The sequence below is a fragment of the Rhineura floridana genome, chromosome 4, assembly GCF_030035675.1.
Source record: "Rhineura floridana isolate rRhiFlo1 chromosome 4, rRhiFlo1.hap2, whole genome shotgun sequence".
NCBI lineage: Eukaryota > Metazoa > Chordata > Lepidosauria > Squamata > Rhineuridae > Rhineura > Rhineura floridana.
Window position 1 is genome coordinate 119269527 of NC_084483.1, and position 14697 is coordinate 119284223.

A 14697-nucleotide genomic window follows, 5' to 3' on the forward strand; every position below is an offset into this window, starting at 1 on the left:
CTGTGCCCTCTCCCACAGTCTTCAGGGTTCGAATGTGTATATTTGAAGTTGGGTGGCCAGGACAGAATAGGGATTCTGTTGGTGTACCGCCCACCCCACTGCTCAACAGTCTCCCTTCCTGAGCTAGCTGGGGTAGTCTCAGGGTTGGTGTTGGAGTCCCCTCGGCTTGTGGTATTGGGTGACTTCAACATTCATGCCGAGACTGCTCTGTTGAGAGTGGCTCAGGATTTCATGGCCTCCATGGCAACCATGGGTCTGTCCCAAGTATTATCTGGCCCCACTCATGTCGCTGGTCACACTTTGGACCTTGTTTTCTGTGTTCAATGGGATGATGGTGATCTTGGTGTGGAGGAACTTTCTATAGTTCCGTTGTCATGGACAGATCACTACCTGGTTGGGTTTAGACTTACTGGGACTCAGAACCTCTGCAGGGGTGGGGGACCAATTAGGATGGTCTGCCCCAGGAGGCTGATGGATCTGGATGGTTTTCTGATGGCTCTTGGAGATTTTCCTGTCACCGTGGCAGGTGATTCTGTCGAAGCCCTGGTTGACCTCTGGAATGGGGAAATGACCAGGGCGGTGGACACGATTGCTCCTGAGCATCCCCTCTTACGGAGTGGAGCCAAACCAGCTCCCTGGTTTACCAGGGAGCTGGCGGCAATGAAACGAATAAGATGGGGACTTGAGCGACGTTGGCGGAAGACTTGGTGCAAGTCTGACCGAACACGGGCTAGAGCCTATCTGAAGGCCTACTCCGTGGCAGTGCGGGCTAAGAAGAAACTTTTCTTTTCTGCCACCATTGCGTCTGCTGGGAGCCGTCCAGCGGAGCTGTTTCGAGTGGTCAGGGGTCTTTTAAACTCTGCCCCCCAGGAGGGTAATATAGACCACTCAACAGCCCGCTGCCCGCTGTCAAGAATTTGCACGGCACTTTGCAGATAAAGTCGCTCAGATTCGCTCCGACTTGGACGCTAAAATTGATACAGTCTCAGGGGATGTAACTTTGGCCCATGCTTGTCCAATAATAATGGATTCCTTTCAATTTGTACAGCCCGAGGATGTGGACAAGATCCTTGGACAGGCGAGAGCCACCACATGTCTGCTGGATCCTTGCCCTTCCTGGCTTATCAAAAGTGCCAGAGGGGGACTGGCCGAGTGGGTGAGGGGAGTAGTTAATGCCTCTTTACAACAAGGCAGAATTCCATCACGCCTAAAAGAGGCAGTTGTACGACCTTTGTTGAAAAAGCCCTCCCTGGATCCCTCCATAATGGGAAATTATCGGCCAGTCTCCAACATTCCGTTTTTGGGCAAGGTAATAGAGCGTGTGGTGGCCGCCCAGCTCCAGAGATTCTTGGATGAAATGGATTATCTGGATCCATTTCAGTCTGGTTTCAGGCCTGGTTACGGGACAGAGACAGCTTTGGTTGCCTTGGTGGATGACCTTCGCAGAGAGCTGGACAGGGGGAGTGTGTCCCTGTTAGTTCTACTGGACCTCTCAGCGGCTTTCCATACCATCGACCATGGTATCCTTCTGGACCGCCTTGCTGGGATGGGACTTGGGGGCACCGTGTTACGATGGCTCCATTCCTTTCTGGAGGGACGAACTCAGAAGGTGGTGCTGGGGGACTCCTGTTTGACTCCTTGGCTGTTGACCTATGGGGTCCCTCAGGGTTCAGTTTTGTCCCCCATGTTATTCAACATCTATATGAAACCGCTGGGAGAGGTTGTCCGGGGGTTTGGGGTTCAGTGCCATCAGTATGCGGATGATACTCAACTCTATTTCCCCTTTCCACCTAAAGCCAAGGAAGCTGTCCTGGTCCTGAACCAGTGCCTGGCATCAGTGATGGACTGGATGAGGGCGAACAAATTGAAACTAAATCCAGACAAGACAGAGGTGCTCCTGGTCAGTCAAAGGGCAGATCAGAGAATAGGGATTCAACCTGTGCTGGATGGGGTTACACTCCTCCTGAAGACACAGGTTCGCAGTTTGGGTGTGCTCCTGGACTCAGCTCTGAACTTGGAGGCCCAGGTCTCGGCCGTGGCCAGGAGCTCCTTTGCCCATTTGAGACTGGTGCGCCAGCTGCGCCCATTTCTGCAAATGCCTGATTTGACTATGGTGATGCATGCCTTAGTTACATCCCGTTTAGACTACCGTAACGCGCTCTACGTGGGGCTGCCTTTGAAAACTGTTCGGAAACTTAAACTGGTACAAAGAGCTGCAGCCTGAGTGTTAACAGGGGCTGGTTACAGGGACCATACAACTCCCTTGTTACAACAGCTCCACTGGCTGCCAGTTTGTTTCCTGTCACAATTCAAAGTGCTGGTTTTGACCTTTAAAGCCCTATACGGCCCAGGTCCAGGCTATTTGTCAGACCGTATCTCTCTGTATGAACCTGCCCGGGCCCTGAGATCTTCAGGAGAGGCCCTTCTCTCAGTCCCAACACCCTCGCAAGTGTGATTGGTGGGGACGCGAGATAGGGCCTTCTCAGTGGCTGCTCCTAGGTTCTGGAACTCCCTTCCTAGGGAGGCACGAATGGCCCCCTCCTTGCCATCCTTCCGTCGGCAAGTAAAGACTTTTTTATTCCGACAGGCTTTTGGGATACGTGTTTAGGATTGGGCTTTACAAGGCTTGTTTTGTTGTTTTATATTATTATTTGTATTATTTTAAATTGTTTTTAGATTTTTAAGTGCTTTTTAAGGTTTTAAGGTTGTGCATTGTTTAATTGTATGTTTTTCTATGTTTTTAACTACATGTAGTTTTATTTGTAAGCCGCCCTGAGTTCCAGTTTGGAAAAAAGGCGGGGTAAAAATAAAGTTTCATTCATTCAACACCTTAGCACTGAGCCATAGGGTAAAGGGTAAACTGTAAACTAAATATTTCCCCCCTTTCTACTGTGGATCTTCTGTAATTGGTGCTTTTTACCAAGTTTTTTTCTTACATTTTGCTTATAATGCTAATTTGCCACAAGGTGGAAAGTGAGGCTTCATCTTCACTACACACTTAAAGGGGTATCATAACACTTTAAACAGTCATGGCGTCTCGCAAAGAACCCTGGAAACTGACGTTTGTAAAGGGTGCGGAGTTGTTATTCGACTCACAGAGCTACAATTCTCAAAGTGGTTTAACAATCAATCCCTCCTCTCAGTGAACTCTAGGAATTGTAGCTATCGGGGTAATAGGGGTCTCCTAACAACTCTCAACACCCTTAACAAACTTCAATTCCCAAGATTCCTTGGGGGAAGCTATGACCATTTAAAATTGTATGATACTGCTTTAAATGCATAGCGCAGATAGACTGGGCCCTAATCAGAAGCAGTATGACATGGAATGACTTGGCATCAATGCCAGTCTAGACGCTATGGAAATACAATACCAGTCACAAAGTTCAGTCATACAGTGGTGTTCACCTGGTAGAAAACTGACCTTTGGCACCCAATACTGGTCTGTAGTGCCTCCATTGTTAAAGTACTGATGGGACTCGTGCTCATATTTTAGAAACATTTTTTTCTGTACAACTATAGTGGATTTTACTTAATAATCTTGATATTTTCATAAAGATCAGAGGCAGAACAAAAGGTAACTTCCAGATCATAATGTAATGGCAGTGGTACCAAAGAATCCTTTCCACATCATATTCTTTTGAAGAACATATACACACAGTTGACATGGGGCTCTCTGTGTAGGTTTCCTTTTAGGCCATGTTCTAGGATGCAATAACCATGCCTCACCACCTTCCAAAAGGATCAGATATTGCACACTAGAATGTGCCCAGCATTCCCGTGGCTGTGAATTGCAAGAGAAGATTGTGGACGGACTGCTTTTCAGGGAAACTTGTTTGCCACTAGTTGTTGGAACACAGTTTGAAAACCAGTCTTTACTTGTGTTAAAAACTAACTCACCTCAGCATATGAAGTGGACAACTCAGTTTAGTTGGGCAGCACAAAATGTCAGACATCACATTCAGAAGCCTGAGGCCACATCTGCACCTTAAATTTAAAGCAGTATCATACCACTTTAAACAGTCATTTCTCCCACGCCCAGGAATCCTGGAATTGTAGCTCTGTCAGTGGAATAGCACCCTTAAAACTACAGCTCCCAGGATTCTTTAGTAACGTGCAGATGCAGCCTGAATTGCATAGTTAATAAGAAAAGAGAAAAAACTGGGCAACAGTGTAGGTATAATTCTGTTTACAGGAGCTAAAAACAACTTTATCTGTGATGGTTTGTCAATTTAGAGCTAATAGTCATACAAAAGGAGATCCTTTCTTTAAAACAGATATTTATAGACAAAATAAGCAGAGGAAGGAGAGAAAGAACTCTTACGATTTAAAATGTTTGCCTTGGTTCCTCACTTAAACCCATAATGTCAGGAGAAAGGAGGGTGGCTTACATTGAGTTCTATGTGTGGCCCTTACACAGATCTTACAGAACAGCTTGGAGAGAGGGGAGGGGGTTGTCTCTTTTAAACACCTTAATTTAACAAGTTGGCTTTCAAGGGAGAAAAACACACATATTGGAAGAAAGTGTTTTGATTTCCTTCTCAAAGAGTAAAGCTTTCCATTTCTGCCATCTGTTTCCTGACTTGGCAGAAAGTTTGCTGCTCCTTTTTTTCCTACCTGAACCTGCACAAAATGCTATTTTTAAATCATGGTTATAAAGGAGGAAACAGAATGGTAATTCATTTCCTAAACTCTGAAGAATACACTTGTATAAATTGCTGTTGCTGGCTAGAATTGACATGAAAACTTGTCCTTCTAAAACAAACTTCTATATCCCTTAAAAGTTTTTGCATCCTCTACTTTGCAAGAATTAACAGAAAGCTCCTGGTTCCTGTTAGGTAAGAGATACACCGCTATTGCCAGTGTCCCAACTTGCTTTCTCAGCTGACAAGAAAAGCCTTTCTGCAAGTATCTATACAGCCCATGTTCTGCAACTCAAATGCTGCAATTATAGGCACACTTACTTCCATAAGAGTTCCAGTGAACTCTGTGATACCTACTTTCCATGCATATAATTGGGCTACACCTAACACAATATCATATCCTTTCTGGCCAGGTTAGTTTCACACATTTGTGTAGAATGGACTAGGTGAAAACAGGTGAGAGAGAAAGGCTCTTTTACATATTCCTTTTCAGATGAAGCTTGATGCACAACAGACCTCCGGTAAAATAGGCAAGACCAGACATGGTATTCCAAAAAGCAGGATGATTTTTTTTTAAGGGTGGCAAAAGAATTTTCTGTCTTCCAGCAGCTTTTGCTACAAGCAGAGGGGGGGAAAAGAGCTGAAGGCGAATTCAAGATACCCACTTGAGATAATTTACTCTTCAAAAGGTGTGGCATAAAACCAAATCCCCTAGCAGAAGAAATGAGAAATGATTGTGCAATAAAGTTAATGATCTCTTAATATCTTTATTATGGAAAGAACTCTTCCACTAGAACTCACCAAGTTTCCAATTTAATAGGATACTGCCAAGCTTAATTTGAAAAGATCCACTTTATATATCTTGCTTGCATATTTAGAAAGCTTTGCTGGAGGGGAAAAATATTTGCTTAGGAACTCTAATCCAAGTTCTTCCCCCCAAGAGTTTCTGGCAATTTCAGCTTTGTAGAGCACTTCAGTGCACATTTTCAGAATCAGTTTTTGCTAAATGAAATCCTGTAGTCTTTTTCTGTAGCCTTTCACATGGAGCAGGAAACACCAAGTTTCCTTGCATTTATGTGTTAACCACTAAGGATACATGTAGGGCTATGCTAAATGTATTGTATTATATGCAGGCTGTAGAAATTCTAAGAGCAGAAGAATTTGGCAACTTGTATTAATCATGCAAATCTTTACATTAAGGGGGTCACCAAAGTTTCTGGGCAGATTTCAAATTTGAACTCCTCAGGGTCACACTTCCCAGCACACCTCCAACAAAGAGAAAAGGTGCTCACGCACACACACACTATATAGAGATACACACACTTTGTATTTTCATAAAGTCTGGGTAAAAGTCAGATCCTGTAGAATTAAAATGGATCCTCTTGAATTAGCATAATTTCACACAAGCATATTTTGGCAGGCTTAAAGGTAAAAGCTTGTTTTGCTTTTTTAAATAAAAATGGATAGTCAGGCAGTTAAATTCTGGACATAATACCTCATTTTGCCCTTCCAAAGTCCTGGATATTAGGAGTGATATACTGGTAAATTAGAACAATAGTTTTTTTAACTTATTCTGGTCTCCATAATGGGCAATGAGACTGACAGGAATAGTTCCCGAATCCTGTCTTCAGTGTTCCAGGAAATGGGAGTCAAAGACATGAAATCTTACACAAGATGTAGCCAAAGTGGCACCCTCGAGATGTTGGACTTCATTTCCCATCAGCTCTAGTAAACATGGCTGATGGTAAGATGGGACCTACAGTCCAATTTTTGGAGGGCATCATGTTGGCTACTCCTGCCTTACACAGAAATTGTGCTAACAATGAATCATAGAATAGTAGAGTTGGAAGAAGCCTATAAGGCCATCATGTCCAACCCCCTGCTCAATGCAGGAATCCAAATCAAAGCATTCCCAACAGATAGCTGTCCAGCTGCCTCTTGAATGCCTCCAGTGTCAGAGAGCCCACTAGGTAATTGGTTCCATTGTCGTATTGCTCTAACAGTTAGGAAGTTTTTTCTGATGTTCAGTCGGAATCTGGCTTCCTGCAACTTGAGCCCATTATTCCGTGTCCTGCACTCTGGGATGGTCGAGAAGAGATCCCAGCCCTCCTCTGTGTGACAACCTTTGATGTACTTGAAGAGTGCTATCCTATCTCCTCTCAGTCTTCTTTTGTCCAGGCTAAACATGCCCAGTTCTTTCAGTCTCTCCTCATAGGGCTTTGTTTCCAGTCCCCTGGTCATCCTTGTTGCCCTCCTCTGAACCTGTTCCAGTTTGTCTGCATCCTTCTTGAAGTGCGGAGACCAGAACTCGATGCAGTACTCAAGATGAGGCCTAACCAGTGCTGAATAGAGGGGAACTAATACTTCACGCGATTTGGAAACTATACTTCTGTTAATGCAGCCTAATATAGCATTTGCCTTTTTTGAAGCCACATCGCACTGTTGGCTCATGTTCAGCTTGTGATCAATGACAATTCAAAGATCCTTCTTACATGTCATATTGCTGAGCCAAGTATCCCCCATCTTATAACTGTGCATTTGGTTTATTTTTCCTAAGTGTAGAACTTTGCATTTATCCCTGTTGAATTTCATTTTGTTGTTTTCAGCCCAATTCAGCCTATCAAGGTCCCTTTGAATTTTGTTTCTGTCTTCCACGGTATTAGCTGTGCCCACCAATTTTGTATCATCTGCCAATTTGATAAGCGTGCTCTGTACCTCCTCATCCAAGTCGTTAATAAAAATATTGAAGAGTACCGGGCCCACGACCGAGCCCTGTGGTACCCCACTCATTACTTCCACCCAGTTCGAGAAGGAACCATTGATAAGCACTCTTTGAGTACGATTCTGGAGCCAACTGTGGATCCACCTGATAGTTGTTCCATCCAGCCCACATTTAGCTAGCTTGCCAATCAGAATATCATGGGGCACTTGTCAAAATCTTTGCTGAAGTCAAGATATATAATGTCCACAGCATTTCCACAGTCTACAAGAGAGGTTACCCAATCAAAAACCGAGATTAGTTCTTGATAAATCCATGTTTGCTTCTAGTAATCACTGCATTGTTCTCAAGGTGCTTACAGATTGACTGCTTTATAATCTGCTGCAGAGTTTTTCCAGGGATTGATGTTAGGCTGACTGGTCTGTAGTTCCCCGGTTCCTCCTTTTTGAAGATAGGGACAACATTAGCTCTCCTCCAGTCATCCGGCACTTCACCAGTCCTCCATGATTTTGCAAAGATAATAAACAGCAGCTCTGAGAGTTCTTCAGCCAGTTCCTTCAATACTCTAGGATGCAGTTTATTGGGCCCTGCCAATCAGAACTTGTTCAAAGTGATTAGGTATTCATTGACCGTTTGTCTATCAATCTCAAGCTCCAATCCTGCCCCTTCTACTTCATGTTTCCCGGAAGGGTCATAGACTCTTTTTTGGGAGAAGACTGAGCCAAAGTAGAAATTGAGCACTTCTGCCTTTTCTTTGTCATCTGTTGTCAGGGGTGATAGAAACTTCTCCCTGATTATTGCTCATGCCTTTCCCTAGGATAGTGGCCTACTGCTTTTGAGAATTCTTCAAAAAAAATCACAAAAATCAGAATCAAAGCCTGCCATGGTACTTTGGATTAACTGCATATTAGGAGTGGCAAATATTACATGTACATGAAGTAAAAAATATATCCGGTATTATTTTAGCCTTGCAGAAAGAGGACTGAGGCTGACAGATATTAGTTTACCTAAGGCGACTGAGTCAGTTCATGGCTGGCAAGATTTGAAGCTAGGGCTTCCTGGTTCACAGGTCAGTCTCATAGCCACCCTCTCTCGTGTGAAATAGATTCAACCAGTTCTTGCGGCATTTTCCAGCTTGGTTAACAAGACAATTAATTAAAGGCAGGCATGAAAATATTCCTTCTTTCCTGAGAACAGAGGTTATAGCCTGAACTGGTCCAAGAAATTTTAGGCTTGATTAAAGATGTGCTTCAAAATGAAGTTTTACCTCCCAATTTGTTAAAAAAGAGAGCGAGGAAGGATTTTCCTAGCTACATTTTCACTATTATTTGATAGATTTAGCTTATATTAGAACTCTACACAATACACCTCACTTTCTCCATCATACTTCTGCCTAGATCTTCATAGAAATGACAACTGACATTTCAATTACATTTGGTTTTTTCCCCTCCCCCTTTTTAACTGAATCTACAACGTTTTAAATACTATGGAAAAACATAATCAAAACGCAGATTGGCTATACCAACATTGGTGAAGTTACCAGTAGCCAGCTGGGTTTGAAAGACAGATAATTCATGCTATGTCATTGTTTGCTCTTGTCTGTGAAGAACAGGGTATGTAACCTTCAATGGTAAAAATTAGTGCAAATCCCTTGAAGATAATATAATTGTGTCTGTTTCCTACATAGTGTTAATTTAACATCTCTCTCCAAGCCTGTTATAAACTGCCCAAGAAAGCTGGCAGAAATAACGTTTATCATGTTAGACAGCAATGTAAAATCTGGTGAATCCCTTTATTAAAAACCCATCACTATCTTGAGACCATCCAAATTACCAATTTGGCTGCTAATTTAACAGGGGTGGGTGAGACAGTAGGCTTGTGCCCTGGAAGATTAGTGTCCAGTGATGTCAGAAAGGGATGTAAAACTGCATAAAAGATTAAGAGTTAAAAAAGAAAGCACAATTTAAAGTCTTTTAAATTATTTTAAACAAGATGCTCTTTGTGGAACTCTACAAAAACACTCTTTCCTACATTTGTTTTTTTTAAAAAAACAAATTACTTGCATCCAAAGACCCCAAATCTCACCCAATGTTACTAATTTAATGAGGGCAAACAGTTTTTCCACCAATGTGTTGAAAGAGCAAACTGCCTTACAAAAATGTAATTAATCATAAGTCAGTTTTTAAAGCACAAATAATACCAAACCAGTTCAACCTTGAACCACTGTGGATGCTCCAGAAGCCTGCAGAGTTACTTTTCAGAAGAATACTTTGGTTAACAGCTATTCAGTCTTAATCTTTAAAAAGAAAAGAAAGCAGTAAGATATATTCATTTTTACCAATATCACTAGAGATGCATTTCCTTGGCATATTGTAGGAATCCATATCTTAATTGGATGAGTGCTGCAGCTATTCAGGGAAGATTAGTACTAAAATCTGTACTAAGATTTTAGTAGCGGGAGCATGAGCCAGAATAGCCTCATTTTTGTGATGAATCAGGAAGAAGCTGCCTTTTATTCTTTACAAGAGTTGAGTCTTCTCCAGTCTCTTGCAGTGCCACCACGTTTTTAAAAGGGGGGGGATTCTCCCCTTTTGTTTCTTTCTTGTTAAGGATTGCAGATCAGGAATTAATTTTTTGCTGAGCGCTAGATAGTCTGCAGATCCAGTAGTTGCATGGCATCAGTGCATTGTAGGAAATGGAAGTGCCACCAGGCCTCATTACAAAGCAGCGATTGCTTCTGTACAGGCCATGTGGATTTCAGGTCAGCAATGACCTCTGAATTGCCTGAGCCCGATCAGTTTCTCCATAGGGCTGAATTCGCCTCCACCCTTGGGCAGGTAGAAAATGCTACATTTTGTGATCTCTTTCTCTCTCTCCCACCCCCACCCTCAAAATTAAACAGACACTCTTCCCCAACTCCAGTGAATCTGAAACAGCAACACTGGGAAAAGAACAAACTTCTCCAGGGGAGAAAATAAAAAAAACACGTAAAACCGTTCAGTAACTCTGTAGGTAATGCAGAACCATTTGACGGTGGAGGGGAAGAGAAAGGCACTTAGTAAAATATCCTAAATATCCCAATCCAGTCAGTTAACTCAGTGAGTCAATAACTTCAGTCTCGTGATCCAACTAACCAGCAGGGAGGGCTCTGTGGAGGAGGCTTTAGTGGAGGAGGTCACAGGTGGCTTTTTGGCTCCATCCCCCTGGAAAGGGATTGTCGCACTGTTGTGAAGATCCACGTTAACAAAGCACCTGCTCCCCCTGATGTAGTCTGCACCTCTCACTAACTGCCTTTCTGCCACAGGCCGTGAAAACTGACGCTGAAGTGGGGAACTCTCTTCAATAATGGGTGGGATTCTTTCATTGCTGAAGTACCGGCAGAGAACATTTTCACCTGTAATAACACAAAACAAACAAAAAGTAGGTATTTGTAAAACCTCATATTTATCAAACTTCACAGAGCCTGCTGTAGAACATGCGGAAAGGAGCATTTCAACACTGTCCTCCCTACATTTAGCCAAGTCCTTTCCTGTGGCCTGCATTTCAGGTGAATACTGTCTAACTGCCCCTCACAGATTTCATCCACCATCACACCTCTCTAAGGTTACTACAGCTTGCATCCTGCTCTTACCTCCTGTTTTACATACTGCTGTGCAAGCTGAGGATTCGTGTTTTGCTTCAGGGCCAAATTATAAGCTACATGCATTAAAATCCTGATGGTTGCCTCTCTGAGGAGCAAAGCAAGGACTTCGGGAAGGGGTGATTTAGGGCAGGGAAGTGGGTAGGGCTGAAGGGGATTGGTCAACCTTCACCCACCACTTCCCCCCAAAACCTCCCCCAGCTGCTTTCTGGGTATGTATCTTTTTCATAAACATCCCTCTGAAGCCCCATGGGAGAGAAATCAGTATGTCTGTATAGAGGGTTGCAGTGGCAGCAGAAAAGTAACTGTCAAAAGATTAAGTGTTGCCCTCTCCTCCACTCAAAATCACCCCTATCCCTAGAAGTTGAATCTATTGCATTTTCAATGCCCGATATTGGCACTTATAGCATAGATTGTTCCTCACTTGCTTCAAATATTTTAAAAAGTATTTTTAACAATCCTTCATCTGCTTCCGAAGATGTACACTGAATAATATATATTTGAGTGGCTTACCACTACATCCATGGATTTGTGGCATTCTGGAAGCCATTCAGAAGCTCCATGTGTCATCCATTCTTACAATGTGTGCATACATTTTTGTCAAGTCAGATATTAGCTCACATCTTGAAGGATAGATAAGTAGGATTGTGGCACAGCGGCAAGTAAACCAACTTGTACTGCAACCCAGGCTCAGGCTTCAAGCAATAGTCTCATTCCGTGGATAAAAGCAAACCAGTAGTTGCTACAGTCTTAGAAAGAAATCAGCTGGCCCATTGGTTTTTAAAAAACCAATGGTGGAATGGATCAGAAGAAAATAGGAGGCAAAAGATACACAGTACCTTGATGCTGTGCTTTGAAGTTCAAATAACAAATCTTTTGTTCGAGACAATTTGCTGGTCCTGGCCAAAGGTTCAGAGGAGCTCATAATAAGAACAATTTCACAGCCCAACAAGGGATGCAGTGACACTATAACCAGGAGCATCCTCCAAATACTTCTACTAGACCATGTTAATATAAAAATTATAATATAAAAATTGACCAACTAACACTTGCTGAGAAAAAACACTTATCGATCCAGGTGGGCCACCTGTTTACATGAAAAAAAGGACCAAAGCCTCAACAACTAGGATCCCCATTTCCAATTTTACAGGTACTCACACATAGCAAACACACAGGTGGATGATCAGCACCCATCAGGGTTTAATTGCACAGTGGGCCCTTTGCTACGAACATGAGCCCACATTGAGAAGTGCATTTAATGAAGCAGCTGTCCAACAGCACAGTTTCCTTACCTTTTCTCCCCATTGCTCGGGGCTTAGAGAAAGTTTCTACGGCTCCCAGCCAGTTACCATCTGCAGGCATGGACAATGGGCGAGGCTTTCCTAAAGACAATACAGAAGATGTTCCAAGAATACAGTACTACTGGGAAAGGTTATTAACGCAGCATTAACATTAAATTAGCTGATCTCAACAGTGGCAAAAATCATGAGAAGACTTTAACACAAGCTACTCAAGCAGGAAGAGGGTAAGTAAGAGCCAGTGTGGTGTAGAGGTTAAGGTGGTGGATTACGACCTGGGAGACCAGGATTCCCCACATAGCCATGAAGCTCACTGGGTGACCTTGGGCCAGTCACTGCCTCTCAGCCTCAGAGGGAGGCAATGGTAAACCCCCTCTGAATACCGCTTACCATGAAAACCCTATTCATAGGGTTGCCATAAGTCGGGATCGACTTGAAGGCAGTCCATTTCCATTTTTCAAGTAAGAGACACATTTACAATGCTAGCAAGCAAACAGGATGCCTAATAAGAACCACACCTTACTGGATCAAGTCAAGATCCTGATCTAGTTTTCAGCAGCTATCAACCAGATGCTTCTGAGTGCTCACAATCAGGAATGAAGGTGATGGTCTTTCCCCATCATATGCCCCCAGTGGCTGGTATTTGGAGGTAGACTACTTCCATTCATGGATGTTCCATTTAGCTGTCATAGCTAATAGACACTGGTATACGTGCCACTGGGTATAAATGTACTATTATGAAGGAGAAGGTGGTACTACTCCTCATCTTAAGCTCCACTAACTGTACAGTCCAATACATAGATACTTGTCCAATACATGTCCTATTAAGCCTAAATGTTAAGTCTTTTCTTTTTTATCTCTTCATTAGAGGTTTCTAATGATACATACTTTGACAACTAATATTAGCCAACTGGGCATTTGATATGTATCATTAAAAACTGATGACTTAATGGATTTCAACATTGCAAATAGTAATAATTAGTTACAGACATAAAATGCCATTGAAAGCAACAAATTCCAGCCCCCTTTTAAAAAAAGAGGGATGGCAAGAGTTCAAATCAGGGGAAGCTAGCTTTTTCTGGCCCAAGGGCAACTTTCACCCTTAGCTAACCCTCCGGGGACCACATACCACCTCATACTCTCTCATGCACACAGCCCCTCCCCCTCAGCTGACCTGGGCAGATAAGCTGGGGGGGGCTAATTTCCCCCCTCTCTGTTCAAATGACAGATCTGATTAATGGGGAGGGGGGAGAATTACATCCCTCCCCTGAAATCAGGGTACTGGCCTTTGCCCAATCCATCTTTGAAGTGTCTACTTTAATTTTTCTTTTTTTGCTTCTGTCACCAAAATTGTTGCGTCTTGGGTGAGGTAAGAAAAAATTGCTTGTGGGGTTGGAACAGACCCCTAAACTAGGGGTTAGCCACATTGATAGATGCAGCAATTTACTCACCATACGACTGTGTTTTTTCCCTCATCTTTGCAGGTAAAATATTTGTTTCCATGGAATAGCCAGGCAATGGATCAGAATCAGTAACTGTAAACCTTTGCCTCCTACATTCCTGATCCAGGAAAGAATTTGGAGATTCTGCACCTTTGGAACGAGGTAGGGGTTGCTTAGGTTTATTGCCTCCTCCACAAACAAAACTCCCCTTCTCATCCCTGCAAAAATATTGGATTCGATTAGCAATGTAAATATAAGGCACTGTAATTCTAGACCCATGAACAATCCTTAATACGATTTGCAAGTAGTGGCATTTTTTAGCAGTTCCCAAAATTTGGCAGAAAATACAATAAAGAAAAGAAAAAGAAATGAAGGCATCAGCAGCATTGTATGTATGCTGCAATTCTGCACAATTTCAGAAAAGGCATCAAATGTGGTACTAGGCCAAGAATTCAACTAGAATTTCACCTTTTTTTTTAAAGCAAGCTCCTAGACCTTATGATTGCAAGCAACAAAATGCCTGAAAGCATGTGGGCAATGCAGTGCCTTCACAGATGCCAGAGAGGTGGCTGAACAAGATTACTGTGACCAGAAGTGACTCATAAGCATTCTGCAGTTCACATTGTTCCTTCCCTAATAAATCATTGTAAAACAGTTGCAATTAGCAAATAAATTATGCAAACTAAAAGAAGTTATGCACTTTTGTTTAATTTCCATAATTTAACACGACACAGGATTCAGCTTTTGTTTGTCAAACATATTTGTCTCACAGAATTTCAAATATATATATTTTTAAAAAGCAAAGAATACAGAGAAGAGTTGTTTCAATCAGATGCAGATCAATCCTGACTCTGAATAGTACTAGCGTTTCCTATAGAATTTAGCTGAATGGATAGATGAGAATATCACTATTCAGGGACACAAAGAAATATATTTTTTCCAGAGGTGTAACTGAGTA

General features: G+C 42.6%; 1 protein-coding gene across 2 annotated transcripts in view; it reads right to left on the bottom strand.

The window, feature by feature from the left end:
• Positions 1-9321: 9321 nt before the first annotated feature.
• The window catches only part of CNKSR3 (CNKSR family member 3), a 98924-nt gene continuing 93548 nt past the window's right edge, over positions 9322-14697 (bottom strand). For both annotated transcript variants that reach the window (XM_061624178.1, XM_061624177.1), the window contains 3 exons: positions 13749-13957; positions 12292-12381; positions 9322-10753 (listed from right to left, as the gene is read on the bottom strand). In XM_061624178.1, the coding sequence (XP_061480162.1) occupies positions 10455-10753; positions 12292-12381; positions 13749-13957 (598 nt within the window). In that variant the 3' untranslated portion in view covers positions 9322-10454. The remainder of the gene's footprint in view (positions 10754-12291; positions 12382-13748; positions 13958-14697) is intronic.